Source organism: Acinonyx jubatus, chromosome B4 (genome assembly GCF_027475565.1).
Source record: "Acinonyx jubatus isolate Ajub_Pintada_27869175 chromosome B4, VMU_Ajub_asm_v1.0, whole genome shotgun sequence".
Classification (NCBI taxonomy): Eukaryota; Metazoa; Chordata; class Mammalia; order Carnivora; family Felidae; genus Acinonyx; species Acinonyx jubatus.
In genome coordinates this window covers 44,399,929-44,421,036 of record NC_069387.1, presented here as the reverse complement: position 1 = coordinate 44,421,036, position 21,108 = coordinate 44,399,929, and the positions used below count along the sequence as shown (strand labels likewise).

General features: G+C 39.3%; 1 protein-coding gene and 1 pseudogene across 1 annotated transcript; one reads left to right on the top strand and one right to left on the bottom strand.

Annotated features, from left to right (window-relative positions):
* Positions 1-7,194: 7,194 nt before the first annotated feature.
* LOC106965702 (serine/threonine-protein kinase ICK-like) lies at positions 7,195-13,871 on the bottom strand (annotated as a pseudogene).
* Positions 13,872-14,720: 849 nt separating this feature from the next.
* On the top strand, positions 14,721-15,753 carry LOC106965729 (taste receptor type 2 member 46-like). Its single transcript, XM_015061809.3, has one exon. It carries the CDS (start codon positions 14,845-14,847, stop codon positions 15,751-15,753), a length of 909 nt encoding a protein of 302 aa, XP_014917295.3. The 5' UTR covers positions 14,721-14,844.
* The last annotated feature ends 5,355 nt before the right edge of the window (positions 15,754-21,108 follow it).

The window sequence follows — 21,108 nt, the reverse complement described above, 5'->3', positions numbered from 1 at the left end:
GTGCTACTTTGACTGCTGTAATAAAAGAACCTAGATTTAATCACAGTAGCATGCAAACAAGCAGGTGGTAGAATTTTGCTTGCTAATGATGCTATTAAAATATGAAGGAAAGATTGTATGTTGTATTATTATATAGAGGCTATATACGTGTCCATAGGAAAGTACCATGTTTGTTTTTCCATAATTTTTTCATAGGGCATTTTCCCATAATTTTTAGAAAGAAGTAAAGGAAAAACTAGCAAGCAAATCACCATAAATATGTTTAGTTTTTAGTTATTCTTGATTAAGTAGTAGGTAAAATGTTTTTTCAAACAAGTCTCGATTCTGAGAACGATACAAGAAGTATCATAAGACCATGGAGAATAAGACCATGGGAGACTATCCCATCACACTGAACTCTGTCACTTGGAAAACTGGATGAAGAAGGACCTATCAGAGTTCTCCCATTTAGCCACCACCACCACCATCGTTATATATCTCATTTAATGACTTGTATTTGACATGTTTACATACGTAAGTTGGATGACGTCTAAGTAATTTCCTAAAGATCCTGCAGGTAACTTAGTAAATGGCAAAGTTGAAGTTCAGCTGAATACCTTCATAAATTGAGTGTTCTTTAGTTTAGGTGTATTACTTGAGCAAATTATTTACAGTTGCTTTGAAAACCACAGCGTAAATGCACAGAGACCTATTTCTAACATTAGAAGTAAAAGGACTACTGAAAAATGAAGCCTTGTAAGAGGATGGTGTCCTTGTGACTATGTATTATATTTTGCTTATTTGAGTGGCATTTGGAGATCCAAGTTCTGCTTCTTGACTTTCCTCATAAGGACAGCCTCTGGTGATGACCCAGAAGTAGATAAGCTGCCATCCAAGGAAAGCTACTCACATGATAGTCATTACCAGTTCCTTTCAACTTGCAGAATGACTAGACCACGATTTTATCTATTTTGTGACCAAGGTTTGGGATAAGAAGGAATTGTTACCATTTTTCTCTCAACACTACCGAAAAGGAAAACTTTCTTTAAGATCGTAGTATTATGAGTATTTTATTCAGTTTCCCCATAGAAGATACTTTTAGAAGCAGAGCAAGAAATTCTTATCACTAAAACCGTAAGACTGACAAAATGAATAATCAAGACAAAAAATTCAATACACATATTTAACAACCAATTAAGCACAGTGGAATAGAGAATTAGTGAAAGGGAAGATAATATCCAGTATGGAGCATAAAGGGCCAAATAAATGGAAAATCCAGGCTAGTGGGTGGGTAAGACACAGGAAGGTTACTGTCAGAAAGTCTAACACTGTCTGGAGTTCTGGAATATATAAGAGAGAAAACGGGTGGAAAACAATATTGCTGAGTTTCCCCAAAATGAGTAACATGTTTCAATCCATTGATTAAGAAATCACTGAACCCCGGACAAGACAACAAAAACAATCTACCTTACAAACACCACAAGAATCCAAAGATCAAGAGAAAACCTCATAAAGAGCCAGAGGAAAAGAGTAAATTATATTGAAAGAAACAGCCATTTCAATGATTTTTAAATGAACTCTGTATATATCTGGGGACCAGGTACTGTTTGTTTGGTTGTCAGTTTCGGTTGGATATTGCTGGGAAAATTTGATTCCATGAAGTGTCTCCTCCCGGAACCGGTGCGCCAGCCTGTTCATGTTCTTGTGGTGCTTGAACAAGAGCAAGACTGGGCTGGACCCAGTGTAGGAGCCATTTCAAATCTTTACTGTCTCAATCTATTAATTCTCAATTCATCAAAGCAATTTTCCATGATCAAGCTCCAAGCCAACGGGCAAGGTGGTTCCCTCACTGATAGTAGAAGATACTGCAAAATTACTATCCAAAGGGTATAGCTACAGTGAGGGTTAAATAATTTCTGGAAAATGAGGTAAGCCACCCTGGTTTACCTTGGGTAAATTATTCAGGCTCCTCCCATGTACAAAAGAGGCTCATTCCTAACTGACCATCCTCCAAAGTCCAATGCAGTTCAATGCAGTTAGAGCATTATTCTTGAATTCTAGGATCTTATAATCTACATCCTGTTTGGCTATGTCTCTTCTTAATTTGGTAATCAAAGAGTTTAAGAGACAAATTATTTACCTGGTAAAGATGTAACACAGAGAGCTGAAATGACAGGATAAGCACAGCAAACAGCCCCATTCAGATAGAGGAATAATAGAAAACATAGTGCAATTATGGCTCCTAGAAATTTTGAAGTCATGTGTGGAAAATATTTTCATGACCCTTTACTTTTTAAAAAATTTATTGATTGATTTAAATTTGTTTCCAGCTTTATTGAGATCAAGTTGACAAATAAAATAGTAATATGTTTAAGGTATACAACATGATCTTTTTATACACAAAAGAATTCCCACAATCAAGTAAATGAATAGATTCATCATTTCAAATGGTTACCTTTGATGAAAAAGTTTAGGATCTACCTTATTAGCGAAATCAATTACACAATACGGTATTATCAATTCTACAGTTGATACATGTTATATTTTATATCCTCAGAACTTGTTCATCTCATAACTGAAAGTTTGCACCATTTTAGCAACCTGTCCTCATTTCCCCCACCCGCAGGCCCTGCCAACCACTTTTCTGCTTTCTGTTTCAAATGATTTGCCTTTTCTTTTTAGATTCCTCGTAGAAGTGATAGCATATATCATTTACTTTTGTCTGGCTTATTTCACTTAGCATAATGCCCTCAAGGTCCATCTATGTTATGACAATTGGTAGGATTTCTTTCTTTTTAAAGGCAGAATAATATTCCATTATATATACACTTACCACATTTTCTTTATTCACTGATGTGTTAACAGATGCTTAGGTTATTTCCATACCTTGGCTATTGTGAATAATGTTGCAGTGAATATAAGGATTTTGTTTCCTTTGGATATATACCCAGAAATGAGAATGCTGAATATTATGATAGTTCCATTTTTAATTTCTTAAAAAAAATTTTTTTTAACGTTTTATTTATTATTGAGAGACAGAGAGACACAGAGCGTGCACAGGGGAGGGGCAGAGAGAGGGGGAGACACAGAATCTGAAGTAGGCTCCAGGCTCTGAGCTGTCAGCACAGAGCCCGACACGGGGCTCGAACTCACCAACTGTGAGATCATGATCTGAGCCGAAGTCGGTCGCTTAACCAACTGAGCCACCCAGGTGCCCCTATTTTTAATTTCTTGAGGAAACTCCATTCTGTTTTACAGTGGCCTGTTTTCCATAGTGGCTGTACCAGTTTACATTTCTACGAGGTATATAAGCATTCCTTTTTCTCTATATTCTTTCCAGAACTTATCTATTGTCACTTTTTAAAGTTTATTTATTTTGAGAGAGAGAGAGCACTCATGTGCTCACACACATGGAAGGAGCAGAGAGAGAAGGGGAGAGAGAGAATCCCAAGGAGGCTCCGTGCTGATGTGAGGCTTGAACTTATAAACTGTGAGATCATAACCTGAGCCAAAAGTGAGTTAGATGCTTAACAACTGAGCCACTCGGGCACCCCTCTTGTGATTTTGATAACACTTCTAACAGGTGTGAGGTGATATCTCATTGTGGTTTTGATATGAATTTCCCTATTGATTAGTAATGTTGAGCACCTTTCAACCTGTTAAAATGGACCTGTTGGCCATTTGTATGTCTTCTTTGGGAAAAAAAAAAGGTTTATTCAAGAGCTTTTCGCATTTAAAAACCAGATTATTGATTTGTATGAGTGCCTTGGATATTTTTGATATTAACTTCTCATCAGATCTGTGACTTCTCTCATTTCATAGGTTGTCTTTTCATTTGTTGATGGACTCCTCTGCTGTGCAGAAGAGTTTTAGTTTTAGATAGTCTCACTTGTTTCTTTTTGTCTCTGTTGCCTTTGTTTGGTCTCAAATCCAAAAAATCATTTTGCTAAGACGACTGTCAAGGAGCTTATTCTCAATAGTTTTTTTTTTCCCTCTAGGACTTTTATGGTTTCAGAGTTATGTTCAATATTTAAGCCATTTTGGGTTAGTTTTTATGTATGGTGTTAGATTGGAGTCTAATTTTATTCTTTTGCGTGGAAATATCCCGTTTTTCCCACGCCATTTGTTGAAGAGACTTTCCTTGCCACATTGTATATTCTTGGTGCCATTGTCCCCAATTAATTCTCCATAGATACATGGGTTCCTTTCTGTGCTCACTATTCTGTTCTGTTGATCTATGTGTCTGTTTTCATGCCAATATCATTCTATTTTGATTACTATCATTTTCTAATCATGTTCATTCCAAGCCCTTGACCACCGAACCAAACCATTGGGCATAGCCGGTGAATGAGTATATAATTGAATATCTGTCCATTTCTCCTTCCAAGCAAAGGTATACATAGTCAGATACATTGCTTGGAATCTTCTCACTGGGAGGATTTCTTTCACTGCAGTCCTTTAGGGATATCCAAGAAAAGGGTTGTAGTGTCACAGGTGTCCACTTTTGGGTGGTACCTGCACATCAGATAGAATCATTGGTAAACCAAGCCCAAGTCCTTTCTTCCTCGGGCACCTGATCAGAGAGAACTCCTTACGAGGCCAGAGGTGGAAGCTGGGAGACAGAGGGAGTGAAGCAGAGTGGGGACCATGGGCATTGGCCACTTTTTCCTGTAACTTACTTGTGCCTTTGGGACCTGCTTAGGCCCTGTATCACATATATATCACTTCCATAATATGATGAGTGTCACTGTCCATGGCCAAATTTATGGCCCAGTGGGTTAGATAACACCCATTCATGATGGGAAGCTCAGGTCACATGGTAACTTGGTTGCTCATGGTTAAGCATTCAGTCTGTACTAATGCCCAGTGGCAGGCCCAGAATTGTTTCTCAGGGCTTACACTATTTCCTCCTATAGGTGGCCTTTCTAAGGCTCCAAATGGCATCTCTATCTTCCCCTGCCACTTCATATAAGAGACTTTATAATCTATTTTATTAACATTCCTAGAGGTAGGTAAACATTTCATACCCATACGAACAAGCAGAGGCTTGTGTCAATTGCAAACAGAGACAGAGGGCTTGTTTCTTGGTACAACATCAGCCCCAGGACAGAATAGATATAGAAGACACAAGCTCACTAGCACAGATTTCAAATTCACTAATACAGACATTCTCCTCTCCTTTATGCAAGATACATTCTTGCATAAACAGACAAAACAGATAGATTAAAAAAAAAAAAAACCTAGCAAACCAAACTGTGGAACCTGTCTCACCCGAGAGAAGAAAGATCTTCTGTATCAAATAGACCAACACACCAAATTCTGAATCACTGTCACTGTATTTACTTGTGAGTTCTGTGCAACAGATGACCGGAAACTTAGTGGCTTGGATTTAAAATACCACATGTACACACATTTATTATGTCACAGTGTTTTGGGGTCAGGAGTCTGGGCAAAGCGTAGCTGTGTTCTCCGCTTCAAGATCTCACCAAGTTGAAATCAACATTTTGACGATACTGTGTCCTCATCTCAGGCTTGACTGGAGAAGAATCCACTTCCAAGTCCATTCATGTTGTTAGCAGAATACATTTTTCTTGTGGCCCTTTCCGTAAGCACTTCATCACACGGCTGCTTACTTCTTGGAGGCCAGCAAGAGTGTCTCACTCAAGGGAGGCCCAGATAGTCTTTTGAAGCTTAATCTGATGACACCAGGCCCATAAGGGATAGTGTCCTTTTCAATCAACTCAAAATCAGTTGATCTGGGAATCTTAAGTATCCACAACATCTCTTTATGCTTGTCGTATTCTGCAAGCTAGAAATAAGTCACACACTTAAAGCCACACTCAAAAGGAGGGGATTATGCAGGATGCGAACAGGGAAGAGAAATCATGGGGGCCATGGTGGGATCTGCACACCATGGCTGCCACAAATAAGGAGTAACATATTGGCAGAGCACAAATTGGAACCAGAACCAAATTCGGCCAACATTCAGAATCGTAAATAAGAACAAAGATTCAGGAAGAAAAGAGAAATATAGAGTTGTTGGAATTCCAATTCTATTGCCACTCAGGAATTAGGGCCTGGACAAGACATGCCTGGGCTTGAAGAGCCCAAAGCAGACTTTCCTTGGGTCACACGGTATAGCTCACTGGCTGTAGCCCGTGAGTCCACTTGGGCACCCACTGGCCGTGATGAGTAAAAATTTAACTTTTAAAAAGTTGAAAGCACGAGGCACCTACAACTATAAAGGTGGAATGACTTATTTAACTCATGGATGGAAAAAACCAGCAGATGGTAAGGCTTGATTCCCTATCTCTGACTTTTTGTCTGGAGTCAGATTCCTTCCGCTTGAGAAGCACCCTTTATGTATTTATTTATTTTTTTTTAACATTTCCAAAAATATTTACGGAGAGTTCTTTCGTTTGGGAGACAATGACAAAATGAAATGAGCGGCGTAATAGTATTTTTAGAACGGCACAGTAGTAGCAAAAAATCAAACCAGGAACATGAAATGGAGAAAAACAGAGGATCCTTTCTCTAGGGCTGACGTGAGTCCAAGAGAGCCAGAAGCACTGCCACATTTAAAATTTAACCATGTCACAAATATCTGCACGCACTGAGCAAATAACCCTTTTTCATGTAGCCTTAAGTTGCACACCTGATGCAACACACCAATTAATTTTTTAAAAAGTTCATTACCAAGTTGACTGTATAAAATACAAAACAGAATGCATATACACAAAATGCTGCTGTTTAAGAAAATAATGGGGGGGGGGGCACCTGGGTGGCTCAGTCTGTTAAGTGTCCAACTTTGGCTCAGGTCAGGATCTCATAGCTCCTGAGATTAAGCCCCCCCCACCCCCCGCGGCCCCCCACCCCCCAGCCCACCTCGGGATCTGAGCTGGAACCTGGAGCCTGGTTCAGATTCTGTGTCTCCCTCTCTCTCAAAAACAAACAAACAAACAAACAAAAAACACATTAAAAAAAATAACGGGATCGAGTTCTAGAATAAAATAATTTGGTACCAAAAAAGGATATTGCACTCAGATCACTATCAAAAAAAAAAATTTTTTTTAAAGGATATTGAAATGTCTTGGTTCAGAAGAATAACTATCAGGTGTTTGCTTTCACACCATCGGCAAGTGTCTTGCTGGCCGAACACCAGTTGGCAGATGGACAGTGTCTCGCTTTCCCCCCCTCCCAGAAGCTTTGTGAAAGTCATCGCTGAGACGCATACTTAGAAGCCTAGTCCGGTGGGCCGTGCACTGGCTGGGCAGCCGGAGGCTGTGGCATCGATCCAGATGTGCTTCTAGGCTGCGTGTGGAAACAAGGTCATGATGAGGCCGCTCAGCCTTCAGGGAAGAATAGCCAGGGGAAGGGTCTGGAATAGGTGCCAAGTGTACCCTCTGCGTAGCGGAACCAACTTCTTTTTTTTTCAGAAAGGAGGGCATATAGTTTCGTTAGTCCACTAGAAGTAGTAGAACCAGAACCAACTGAATGTATTTTGCTGATAACGGACAACTGTTCCTGAAGATTGTCCGTACAAATCAGAAGTAGACCGCGTCTTCGATGAAATAAAACCCTTGCCTGGATTTGGAAGTATGCCGCTTCTTCAATTTATCCCAGGCGTGGATCCAGACGGCTTCAAGTAGTGCTGCTTGGCGTTGGATCTCAGGGCTGCTGTGTCTCATCTCTGACAGGAGGTCTGGGTAGGGGGCGCCACTTCCAGTACCGGGGCGCAGAGGGCTTCAGGTCCAAACCACTCTCAGTTCTGCAGAGGGTCTCTCTTCACTCTGTCTCTTCCTGTTTTTCAGGGCAATCCTGGTGAACGATAGACTGTAATCTAAGTCATCCAACCGAGTCAACCCAGTCATCAGATTCCTTTGTTGACCAGGAGGCAAGACCCACCTTCTCCTACTCTTTGGCTTGATCTCACCATTTTTGTGTTCCAGGCCAGCTCGTATTTTCGACTGGGGATTCTTGGTATGGAGGGACAGGAAGAGCAACGGGCTTGGCTTGTCCACCAGAAGGTGGTTCGAGTGATCTGGCCTGGGAGCCTCTGCTTTGTGGGTGGTACATGAAATGCCGAGAAGGCTGGAGGGCTTGATGCTGCCTTGAAGATATCTGTGCACTTGGCTTGGGTGGGATATGGGTAGCATGGACAGGCTTCGTGTGAGAAGGTGGGCCTACCTTTTCCAGGACATCCTTCTGTGGTTTTCCCAAATCCTGAAGGCTCTATGCAATGTAGCCCAGTGAATGCCTGGTCCGCAAGTAAGGCTGTTGAAGGGCCTGACTTAGCTGTTGGCTGTTTCTTGGGATCCCCCTGCAGCTTGTCTCTCAGGAGTTGAACGGCTTTGCTGCTAGCATTTGGAATCAAGGTCTTTAAGTTACTGGGTACCTTCTGGGGCCAGTGGAAGTCCATCGCACTTGAAAGTTGGTAGCCTTCGGGCCCGTTGGTCTTTTTCCGGGTCCCCAACAGTTGGCAAGTTTTGAAAATTGTGTCGATTTCACTGGCCCCAGCGAAGAGTGGCTTGAAGGTGCACACTTCTGCCATGATGCAGCCCACGGCCCAGATGTCAATGGAGGAGCACAACTGGTAGACCTCAGGAGCACTTCTGGAGCCCTGTACCTTCTGGTAGATATATAGTCTGTGTATGGAGGTCTTGATCGGATTTCTCCCGCCAACCTGAAGTCTGTATTTTCACAAGTTCTGGGCTGGTGCAGACAAAGTTCTCAGGCTTTAAGTCCCGCTGGAAGAAGCCATGTTTGTGAAGAAACACAAGTCCTTGTAATATCTGATACATGATATTCCTTATAGCTGATTCAGGAAACCACTTATTTCTTTCTTTAATGAGCTGATAAAGCTACTCCTTCATGTCCTTGAAGATAAAATAAAGATGATCATTTTCCCTGATAACTTCTTTCCATTTAACTACATTGGCATGGTTGAGCTTCTTTGAAGACTTAACCTCCCAAAGGTTCATGCATTCCTCCCTCCCAGGAATAAAACTTTCTTTTCATTTTTTTAAAAATGTTTATTTATTTTTGAGAGAGACAGAGACAGAAAGCGAGTGGGTTGGGGCAGAGAGAGAGGGAGGCACAGAATCCAAAGCAGGCTCCAGGCTCCGAGCTGTCAGCACAGAGCCCAATGCGGGGCTCGAACTCACAAACCGTGAGATCATGACCTGAGCCGAAGTTGGACGCTCAACCGACTGAGCCACCCAGGAGCCCCATCTTTTCATTTTTTAAAAAGCAATCAGCTCGGGGAACCTGGGTGGCTCAGTTGGTTAAGCGTCCGACTTGAGCAATCAGCTCCCGGGCCTCAATGCTTCCTCCCAGTGGGACAGAATGGTAGGTTGCATCCCCGAGTTGCTTGACTCATGGTGTGTCTGCTCAGGCGATTCCTCATCCCAGGGCCCAGGCGGTGCTGTCCTGCAGAGGCAGCAGGCCAACCCACAGCGTAACCAGATTTTTTCACGGCAGCACCAGCACCAAGTATTTAATAGAACGTGACTATCTCCCAAATATGTATTTTCAAAGATCAGTCTACTACTGGTGCTGCAAACACAGGCGGGGGCCCGCGGTGAGCACTGCACCTCCACGATTGGGGTGCAAGAGCCCCCTCGGGAACTGGGGGTGCAGGTAATCCCTGCTAGGACAGGCCGAGAGGTCCCGCAAGTTTCATGGTGGAGTTGAAAAGTACTCTTTAGAGTTTCCACTGGTGAGGTTTGTTTCTCTGAAGATATCTATTTTGCCCTTATTTTTATCTATTATCTATCTATCTATCTATCTATCTATCTATCTATCATCTATCACATGCTTACTTTATTTGTTTTAAGAGAGAAAAAGAGTGGGCATGATTGGGTGGGGGAGCAGAGACAGAGGGAGAGAGAATTAAAGAGCCCAAGGGTGGGAGTTGGGGTGGGGGGTGTGCTTGAACTCACAAACCATGAGATCATGACCTGAGCCCAAATCAAGAATCACAGGCTTAAATGACTGACCCACCCAGGCACCCCTATTTTTTTTTTTTAATTTTTAACATTAACCTTAGTGAGGTATAATTACATATAGCATAATATGCTCATTTTACGTATGTAATTTGATGACCTTTAACTATTATATACCACGTTGAAACAATGACCATGATAAAATATGGAACAATTTTACCACCCCCCCAAATTTATTTTGTGTCCTTTTTTGGATCAGATTCCAGACAACTACTTTTGTGGTTTTTGCCTTAGTTTTTTGCTTGTTTTAGAAATCATACTATATGCACTCTTTTTTGTCCACCTCTTTTTTTCAATCATAGTTTTTTGAGATACATATCGTTGTGTATACAAGTAGTTTATTTCTTTTATTGCTGAATGGTATTTTATTCTATGAATATGCCACGATTTGTTCATTCATCTCCCTGTTGATGGATATTTAAACTGTTTCCAGTAATGGACCCTGTTGAGTAAAGCTGGTATTAATATTCTCGTGAAAGTCGTTTTGTGAACATACGTTTTTATTTATTTTAGGTAAATAAACACACTAGCGGAATAGCTGAATAGTTGGCAATACGTATGTGAGGCTTTGTTAGAAACTGTCAATCAGTTTTCCAAAGTGGCTGTATTATTTTTCAGCAGAAAAATATGAGAGTTCTAGTTGCTTCACATCATTGCCACAATCTAGCGTGGTCAGTTTCTTGAACTGTCACATTCCAGAGGGTTTGAAGTAGCTTCATTTTGCATTTCCCTTATGTGCAATGTTGTTGAACACGTTTTTAGTGGTTTATCACATCTTCTTTTGTTAAGGGTCTTTTGAAGTCTTTTGCTTATTTTCCTTAAATTGAGATGTTTGTTTTCTTAGTATTGAGTTGCAACAATGTTTAGTGTATACACATATATTTAATAAACAGTCCTTGGTTACATCTATATTATATATATTTCTCCCGTTCTATGGCCAACATTTTGATTTTCTTGATAGTGCCTTTTCATTCATCACTTTTATTCTTTTTTGTTTAGCTTTTCGCGTGTGTGTGTTCATGTGATTGCGCATGTATATGTTCTAGCTAAGAAATTCCAAAGCCACAGAAATAGAATCCAATTTTCTTCTAGAATCATTATCTTTCATTTTTTTTAAGATTTAAAAAGAATTTTAAAAAATAAAAAAAAAATTGTTTTTAACGTTTATTCATTTTTTCAGAGACAGAGAGGGACAGAGCATGAGCAGGAAAGGGGCAGAGAGAGGGAGACAGAGAATCCAAAGCAGGGTCCAGGCCCTGCGCTGTCAGCACAGGGCCCGATGCAGGGCTTGAACTCACAAACTGCGAGATCATGACCTGAGCCGAAGCCAGATGCTCAACCAACTGAGCCACCTAGGCGCCCCTAAAAAAGTTTTTTAATGTTTATTTTTGAGAGAGAGAGAGACAGACAGAGAGCGAGTGGGGGAAGGGCAGAAAGAGAGGGAGACACAGAATCTGAAGCAAGCTCCAGGCACTGAGCTGTCAGCATGGAGCCCCACGCAGGGCTTGAACTCATGAACCATGAGATCATGACCTGAGCAGAAGTCGGATGCTCAACAGGCCGAGCCAGCCAGGCGCCCCTATCTTTTATATTTAAATCTAAGATCACCTCACATTAATTTTTTATATGGTGAGAGGTAAAAATCGAAGTTCATTTTTTTATACTGTTATTCAGTTTTCCAGCATCATTTGTTAAAGAGAATTTTATTTCTCATGAAATGGTTTTGGTTCCCTTGTCAAAATGAACCGACCATGCATGTGTGGGTCTATCACGAGATACTATTTTCTAATCCACTAATCTGCTTGTATAAGCAAACAACAGTACCACATTGACTTAATTACGGTAGCTCTACAATCATGAACTCAGACTTGTATTTTATTTTGTTTTTTTTTTGTTTTGTTTTGTTTTTTTTTTTAATTTTTTTTTCAACGTTTATTTATTTTTGGGACAGAGAGAGACAGAGCATGAACGGGGGAGGGGCAGAGAGAGAGGGAGACACAGAATCGGAAACAGGCTCCAGGCTCTGAGCCATCAGCCCAGAGCCTGACGCGGGGCTCGAACTCCTGGACCGCGAGATCGTGACCTGGCTGAAGTCGGACGCTTAACCGACTGCGCCACCCAGGCGCCCCCAGACTTGTATTTTATAGAGCAAATATTTTTAATTTTGATGTAGTCCAATATGTTAATATTTAAGTTTTATGCATCATACTTTTGGTATTGCATCTAAAAGGTCTGCTCAGCTTTCAAAAGTTTTCCCCTATATTTTATTCTAAAACTTTCATAGGCTTAGTTCTCACATTGAAGTCTTTCAGCAATTTTAAGTTAATTTTTGCATATGGTATGAAATAAGGGTCTAAACTCAGTTTTATTCATGTGGATATCCAATTTACCCAGCATCATTTGTTAGACAAATGAGATGTAATTTCTCCCATTGAATTTTGAAATCAGTTAACCATAAATATTAGTGCTGATTTCTGAACTTCAGTTGTGTTTCACTGATATATATATATATATATATACACACATATATATAATTTTGTGAGTACCACACTATCTTGATTAATGCAGCTTTCTAGCAAGCGTTGAAATCAGGAACTGTAATTTTCCAAATTTGTTCTTTTTTTAAAAAAACAAATTCTTTTGGTTATTCTGGGTGCTTTGCATTTCTGTATACATTTTAGGAATAGTTTTTCACTTCCTGCAAGAAATCTTCTAGGAGTTGATAGGGCTTGCATTTGAATACATAGATCGTCTCTTCACCTGAAAAGATTCTCCTCTTGATGGATTTTAGTTCGGCTGGTTCTCCTTCCTTGCACAGCTCTGTGATGTGTTTGAAACATAATTTTGACAATTGTTTGCCCTAATCCCAGGTGTTACAGCAGGAAATCTGGCCTTTTTCAACCTGCTACATTGTGCTCATCAATGGAAGTTCTTGTCGGCAAACTGAAGCATCTAATCACACAGGATCAAATGAACCACAGTCCTCCACACCTATTCTGTACCAGAAAGGTTAGAACTGAAAGCACTCTACACCAATAATGTACTAACTCCTCACAAAAACCAGCCGAAGAGGATACGATCATCTGCATTTTGGTTGATGGTTTTACCGAGGCAGAGAGTAATATTAAAATAGATTAGAAACATATAATGCAAAGAATCTAGGTTTTTCTTTCCTGGCAGTCCGGCTCTAAGATCCTCTGCTAGAAATAATTATAGTACAAAACTGAAAGCGAAAAAAATCCATGGGTAGAGGCTAATTTTTATATCTATTAATCTTAAAATATTAAGTAGCCCAAAATGAATTAAACGTAAAATGAAACAATATGTATGGATAGAGAAATGCAGACTCTACAGTGGAAGACCATGTTCTTTTGAAGTTTTCAAGGGACGTTTATAAAGTTTCTGAATGTTTTAATTAAATAGTATTTAAATATTAAGTAGGCTCAAAAGAGAAACTTTATTAAAGGCTTAAGCATGAGAGATATGTTTAGTAGCTACTAAAATGGGCTGAAAAACCTCAATGAGAGAAAAGATGGATTTAAAGCTAGATGGTTTTGGGGCTCCTGGGTGGCTCAGTCAGTTAAGTGTCCGACTTCGGCTCAGGTCAGGATCTCGTGGTCCATGAGTTCAAGCCACGCATCAGGCTCGGTGCTGACAGCTTGGAGCCCAGAGCCTGCTTTGGATTCTGTGTCTCCCTTTCTCTCTCTGCTCTTCCCCCACTCACACTCTGTCTCTCTCTCTTAAAAATAAATACATATTAAAAAAAAATTTAAAAATTGCTTAAAAAAAAAAAGCTGGATGGTCTCCCTGAGATTCATTTTTTTTTTTTTCATTTTGAAAATTATAAGACATGCACGGGGTTCCTAACTGGCTCACTTGGTAGATCATGCCGCTCTTGATATGGGAGTTGTGAGTTTGAGTCCCACGCTGGGCATAGAGCTCACTTAAAAACAAAAGAAAATCATAGGACAATAATTCCTGTATTTATGATGCATGTGTGTTTGTGCACACGCGTGTGTGTTTATGCACTTGTAAACAATAAAAGTGTGCATAAATGTTAGTCATCAAGAACCAGCCTTTGGGGAGTATTGGCACATGACCTCTCCCTGCCCCGCCCCATACCCTGAATGTTTTTGATTGGAAAAGCTTAAATTCTTTCTGCATAATTGCGACATTAAAAAAAAAAAAATCCAGGACATCTGAGTGGCTCAGTGGGTTGAGTGTCTGACTTTAGCTCTGGTCGTGACACAAGGGTGTTGAGTTCGAGCTCTGCAATGAGCTCACTGCTGTCAGAGCAGAGCCTGCTTTGGATCTTCGGTCCCCCCTCTCTCTGCCCCTTCCCCACTTGCGCTGTCTGTCTCAAAAATAAATCTTAAAAAAAAAAATCCATAATGATGGTAATCTTACTTCCGGCCAAGCTCTACCTAACAATTAAGACACTCTACAGATGTGTTTTGGATTTTTCAATTTTCTGTACAACAAATAAAGTTGATAATACAAATTACGTAGAGGTCAAACAAGGAAAAAATCACAAAACACTGAAAGACAATACGGTTTTATTTGCATGCTAGCAAATGAGAATTCAGCTTTCAATTTCAGCATGTGTGATGAGTATTCTAGCCCACAGCAAGGATATAAAGTCAATGAATAGAAGTTAATTTGAGCTGTTTGAGGAATAACAATGGTTTTCATCAAGACAGCACTGAGCTCATCTACTGGCCTACCCTGGTGCTTTCCTGCTTGACATTGGTCACAGAATTTAAAAGAAATGAGAACTTTACTGCACACTTAGGGATCAGGTGCACAACCAGCGACATCAGACATTAGACTTAGATTTTTTTGTTTGTTTTCCTTTCTAGACATGGTAACCGCGCTACCGAGCATTTTTTCCATCGTGGTAATAATAGAATTTCTCCTAGGAAATTTTGCCAATGGCTTCATAGCACTGGTGAACTTCATTGACTGGACCAAGAGACAAAAGATCTCCTCAGTTGATCACATTCTCGCTGCTCTGGCTGTCCCCAGAATTGGTTTGCTCTGGGTAATGATAATAAATTGGTATGCAACTTTGTTCAGTCCAGATTTCAAGAGCGTAGAAGTAAGAATTATTTTTCAAATTGCCTGGGCAGTAAGCAATCATTTTAGCATCTGGCTGGCTACTAGCCTCAGCATATTTTACTTGTTCAAAATAGCCAACTTCTCCAGCCTTATTTTCCTTCGCCTCAAGTGGAGAGTTAAAAGCGTTGTGCTTGTGATGCTGCTGGGGTCTTTGTTTTTATTGTTTTCTCATGTTGCAGCAGTGAGCATATATGAGAAAGTGCAGACTAAGGAATATGAAGGGAATGTCACTTGGAGGACCAAATGGACGGACATGGCACACCTCTCAAATATGACTGTATTCACACTAGCAAACTTCATACCCTTTGGTATGTCCCTGACATCTTTTGTGCTGTTGATCTTTTCCCTCTGGAGACATCTCAAGCGGATGCAGCTCTGTGGCAAGGGATCCCAAGATCCCAGCACCAAAGTCCACATAAGAGCCATGCAGACGGTGGTCTCCTTTCTCTTGTTCTTTGCCAGTTATGTTCTGAATCTAATTGTTACAATTTGGAGTTTTAACGGGCTGCAGAAGGAACTGTTCATGTTTTGCCAGGTACTTGCCTTCGTGTATCCTTCGATCCACTCGCTGATGTTGATTTGGGGAAACAAGAAGCTAAAACAGGCCTTTCTGTCTGTCTTATACCAGGAGAAGTACTGGCTGAAAGAATAGAAACACTCAAGTCCATAGATAAATAAGAGCATTGTGTCTTTCTTGGCAGAAAGTTAACTAATGTAGACGGTAACATTATATACCTCCTGCGGGTTTTTCCCTAGTGTGTGTAACTGAATAATTTTCAGTTTCACTTACAGAAGTCTTACCTAAGCCTAGCCCATAAAACTATATACATGTATGTATGAAAAATATAAGGAAGACTGGAAATAATCTACCCTCACCGGTTTTCTTAATCAGGTTAAACAATCTAATTATACATAATATGGAAAGAATTTCCTGAGAATTATGAAGCTGTGTGTATTTCACACATGCTATGTATCATCTTCCAATTAAAAAATTTGTGATCTATATTTATGCATTTTTCAGAACTGACAGGCAATCTCAGGACATCATTGTTATTTTCCATTGTAAATGGTATTACAGTGTGCTTAGATTTCATTGTTTGAATCTCTAGTCTTTGCATGGTAATGGTATTCAATTCTAAATCACATACTGAGGATGAATGTGTGGGGTAGATAATTATTCCATCATAAATTCCTACTTCACGGTTAATAGAGAGCGATTAGGGCTGTGATGAATAAAGGTGTGCACAATGCAATTCATAAATGACCAACATATTGCATGTAAATTTTATATATGTGTACAATAAACTCTACTGATGAATATTTGATTTAAAGAAGTGGGCAGAAAGCTTAGCTTAGCAAACACTGAGTTCCACAACAGGGAAAAAGATGAAAGAAACATGATCATGAACTCTTTAGAATGTTGTTGTAAGTTTCCACATGCAGTTAGGAATGTCATTTCTTCTGGTTTTTGAGTTTAGATAGACCATTTTTGAAATTGAGACCTGATTTCAAATATGTCAGTTGTCTCTTAAACCACCTCTGGGCCTCGAATCGCCAAACATCCGAAACATCTTCCACTTTCAAAATTCTTTCAAAATATAAGGTAAGACTCAAATCTTTTGCATCTAAAAAAAAATGCTCACTATTAGAATAGTGAAGGAATTATGGTATATAACTCAATAAACCTTTCTGCATACATTGAGTGGCATCTATTACGTCTACACAATAATCATCGGGGATTTCTCAAAGATATATTTTATTATAATCTTTTGATAAGAATGAAATAGAATAATGTGTGTTGGCATATTCATTGATAGCAAATTCTATTATAGGAAAGAAATGCATAATCTTGTTCAACAACCAAATTTTACGCTACTGTTAATTTTGGTTTTAGGCAATTTAACAATTTTGTAAATCTGAAGGCAATTCATCTCCACACCTGCTGTATTTGTTTGTTTATCATCTATCTCTCCCAGTACACTTCAAAGAAGTGAGGATCATATTTACTGCTGCCTCCCAAAACCTGCAAGCCGGCCATAGAAGAGTTAATAAAAAATCTTTTAATGAGTAAGTCAATGCATGAATGAGTGAATGAACTTTTTGAAAGCTGGGAAACCAATGAAAAGAAAATGTATCCCAAAACCTGCAAATTCCATGAATTTCTCAGCTCTGGTTTCACGATGAGGCAACAGGCTTATCCAAGAAGCAGTTCTCAGAGCAAATGTCTGGCTGTTTCCTAATTCTAGGGCAAATATCACTAGAATATAGCCTTGGCACAGCCCTTTCACATGTGTGAAGTGGAAACGGGTGTAACACCAAAGGTAGAAGGTATTTATAACAAAAGTTTTTAAAAAGCATATAAAAGATTTTATTAATTTGTATGTATATTTTTTTTCTATTTATTGTAAATGTTATCTTTTTACGTGTGACTTTTTTTTCTAGCTGGGTATTGTAGACACAAAAATTATATTTGATTTATTAAAAAACTGAGTTCCTACTGCTTTACTAACTCAGCTGCCTTACTAGAATGTTATTTTTGATATAATATTTTCTGCATCCTTTCCAGATACAAGTTTTATTATTATAAACTCACATAAAGTAAATAAATAATAATGGTATAACTCACTGACTATCTTATCCTGGGGCCTCTAAAACCTGAATGAAAGTCAGAGCTCAAAATGATGACATTTAGGGGCACCTGGATGGCTCGGGGGGTGGGGTGGGTGGTTAAGCACCAACTCTTGATTTCAGCTCAGGTTATGATCTCACGGTACCTGAGTTTGAGCCCTGCCCGGGGCTCTGTGCTGACAGCACAGAGCCTGCTTGGGATTCTCTCTCTCCCTCTCTGCCCCTCTCCTCCCTTTCTTTCTGTCTCTCGCTCTCTCTCTCTCAAAAATAGATAAATACACTTAACAAAAATAATGACATTTATGCGGGTAGGTTAAGTCTCGGGCAGAAATGGGGAGAACATATAGAAAGGAGGCAAGAGAAGATGTGGAAGGAGGTGCTGTGCTGTGTTACTCTGCTGGCTACCAACTCACGATATGTTGAGAGACAATATAGTAGTCATCCTGTGTGTGCACACAGCACACAGCTTTTCCAGGAGGGTTCCAATGACAAACCACATGTAGCATTAGAACATGGAAGAGGGAGAGGAGGAGGGATGTATCTAATTACCTCCTATCTGTCTTCTAGTTCCCATTGGCCAGGGTTTAGCGAAGTGGGACTAATACCTCTGCTCATCTAGCCCCTTAGTGGTCATTTGGAAAGTGGAATCTCACCCCCCACGGGGTAGGGTTGCTGTCAAGTCCAAAATGGAAGCATAATCTGGCTTACACTTCGTGCTGAATAAAAGAATAGGAGACAGTGAAGGGACTCTGAGGAAGCACACAAATTTGTGTCCAATATAGTCCACCCCTGTGTCACTCACATGTATTCATGCCCTTCAGTCATGGTGGCTCTTTGAATATGTGACCTGTGCAGTGGCACAGGGCTTCTGGTGAGAGGGGCCCCCTGCCTCATGTGATGCTGTGCTCTTGCCATTTTTTTTTTTTGCCAACAGATAAATTAAAAATTTTTTTAAAAGATTTTCAGAATCATGAAGCTGCTTAATTCAAATGATCCTTTCCATACTATTAATTTCACAATCAAGAGTTCTTGATTACATTTACCATCATTAAAAAAATATATAATTTAAGGGTGCCTGGGTGGCTCAGTCAGTTAAGCGTCTGACTCTTGGTTTCGGCTAGGTCATGATCCGATGGTTCGTGAGTTTGAGCCCCACGTTGGGTTCTGCGCTGACAGTGCGGATCCTGCTTGGGATCATCAGTCTCTCTCCCTCCTTCTCTCTGTCTCTCTGTCTCTCTCTCAAAATAAATAAATAAACTTTAAAAAAAGAATATATAATTTATATTTGGAAAAAAAATGTATTTGCCAGCATAGTTTTTAAGTATGTAACACAATTCACTCTAATTTTAACGTATAAGACTGCCAAATCTTGGGGGTGATGATAATCTTTTAACTGTATGTAACTTTCTGGGAGGTTGGTGTTTTTGATCTATTTTATCAATAGCTATTTAGCTGGTGACTGGAAAGCAACCAGGTTACAGTACAGAAATTCAGAGCAACTTTTCTGAGTAACGAAGCCATAATCAGCATGAACGTTGAATATGTGTCTATGTTGTTAATATTGGTTGGATGATAGCAATGACAGCTAAATGAAACAGGTGAAAATTTTAGAATAAATTAAGTTCAATGGGCGGAGTAAAGAGAAGGAATCATGGTCATGCATTCTGTGTGGAATATTGTTAAATCTTGAATTTGATAGAAACTGTATATTTTTAGAAATGTATTCTTTTTTTAAGTTTTTCTTTAAATTCCAATAGTTAACATGTAGTGTAATATTAGTTTCAGGTGCACAACTTAGTGGTTCAATACTTGCATACAACACCCAGTGCACATCACAAGTGCCCTCCTTAAACCCCATCACCTACTCAACCTATCCCCCCGCACCTCCCCTCTGGTAACCATCAGTTTGCTGTCTACAACTAAGAGTCTATTTCTTTGCCTCCTTCTCTCTTTTTCCCTTTGCCTGTTTGTTTTGTTTCTTAAATTCCACATGAGTGAAATCATATGGTAATGGTATTTGTCTTTCTCTGACTTACAGAAATGAAAAATTCTTGACTCATGGCTTACATTCACAACGAAATCTCTTCAAAGTACAGGCTTTGTGTTTGAAATAGATTGTCTCGTTCCCCTAGCGTGGGATCATTCAGTCATTCACTTATTGGTTGAACAAGTATGTGTTGGATGTGTTTTCTATATGCATTTTGGAGACGTTTTAATAAAAGACATAAGCTACAAAATAAAATAAACAATGAGTGTATGTAACAGGTACCCACTAAAAAGAAGAAGCTATAATATTCATGTCTCAGTTAATCTGTATACCTCATAACTTGTTAATATTTCCCATGTACATAATACTGTTTTTCATGTGAAGAAACTGAGGTCCTGACACATTACATGACTTAACCACTTGGTGCTTGTATTTAATGTGCTTAATTTTATCTGTGATATTTAGTACTTGCTCAATATGTCTATAAAAAGGTCATTGTTTTTATTTACCTGTTTATTGTGTTAGAAGCCAGTTGCCTTACTAAACGGTCACATGTGCTCTTTTAACGCTTATTCTCTTGTCTTTTGCAGATCAAAAATGATATCTTTTGCATGTAATGATTATTTCACTTCTTCCTTTTAATTATTTATAATAATAAATTTTTTTTTTGGTGTTGGTTTGTGTTATAAAATGCCTCAAACCTTCACAGTGTTAAATAATTGCAGTGACAACTGGCATCTTTGTGTGTAAATGAGGAGTTTTCTAGTGTTTCACCAAAGCATTACACTGACTTTAGCTTTGGGGTAAAAACTTTTAAAAATCATCCCTAAAGACAACGTTTCTCTTCCTATTTTTCCGTGTGTGGTACTCAAATAAAACCTATGTGAGAAGTATCAAACGTGCGTTTGGTTATTTAAGATGATTTGTCGGACCAGTTAAAATAATACATGTGAATAGTGGTCCACAAAACAATGGTACAACTTCCAGTCTATTCTGAATTCAATAGAACATCACATACGCTGTCACATTTATATGTATTGTAGAAAAATTGCAACCATCAGGGGCAAATTGAAATTCAGAAAGTAATTACCAAGTAATGAGAGGTAATCTCCAAAGGGGAATAGTCAATTTAAATAACATGAAAAATCTCATCCAAAAATAAGATGTCAGAAGGCAACTGATTCCTATTGTCAGAGTGTTGAAAAGTGTAACTGTAATCCTTAATTCTTAGTGAAAACTTTGTCCTGGGGATCTAATTAAATCACTATATTTCCAAGTAAAAAATATTGGGGCTAAAAAAAAAAAAAAAAGACAGGCTGTTTACTACACATGTCCTACTAATGGATCTACTTCAGTAAGATTGCTATGGACTGAATTACGTTCCTCCAAAAA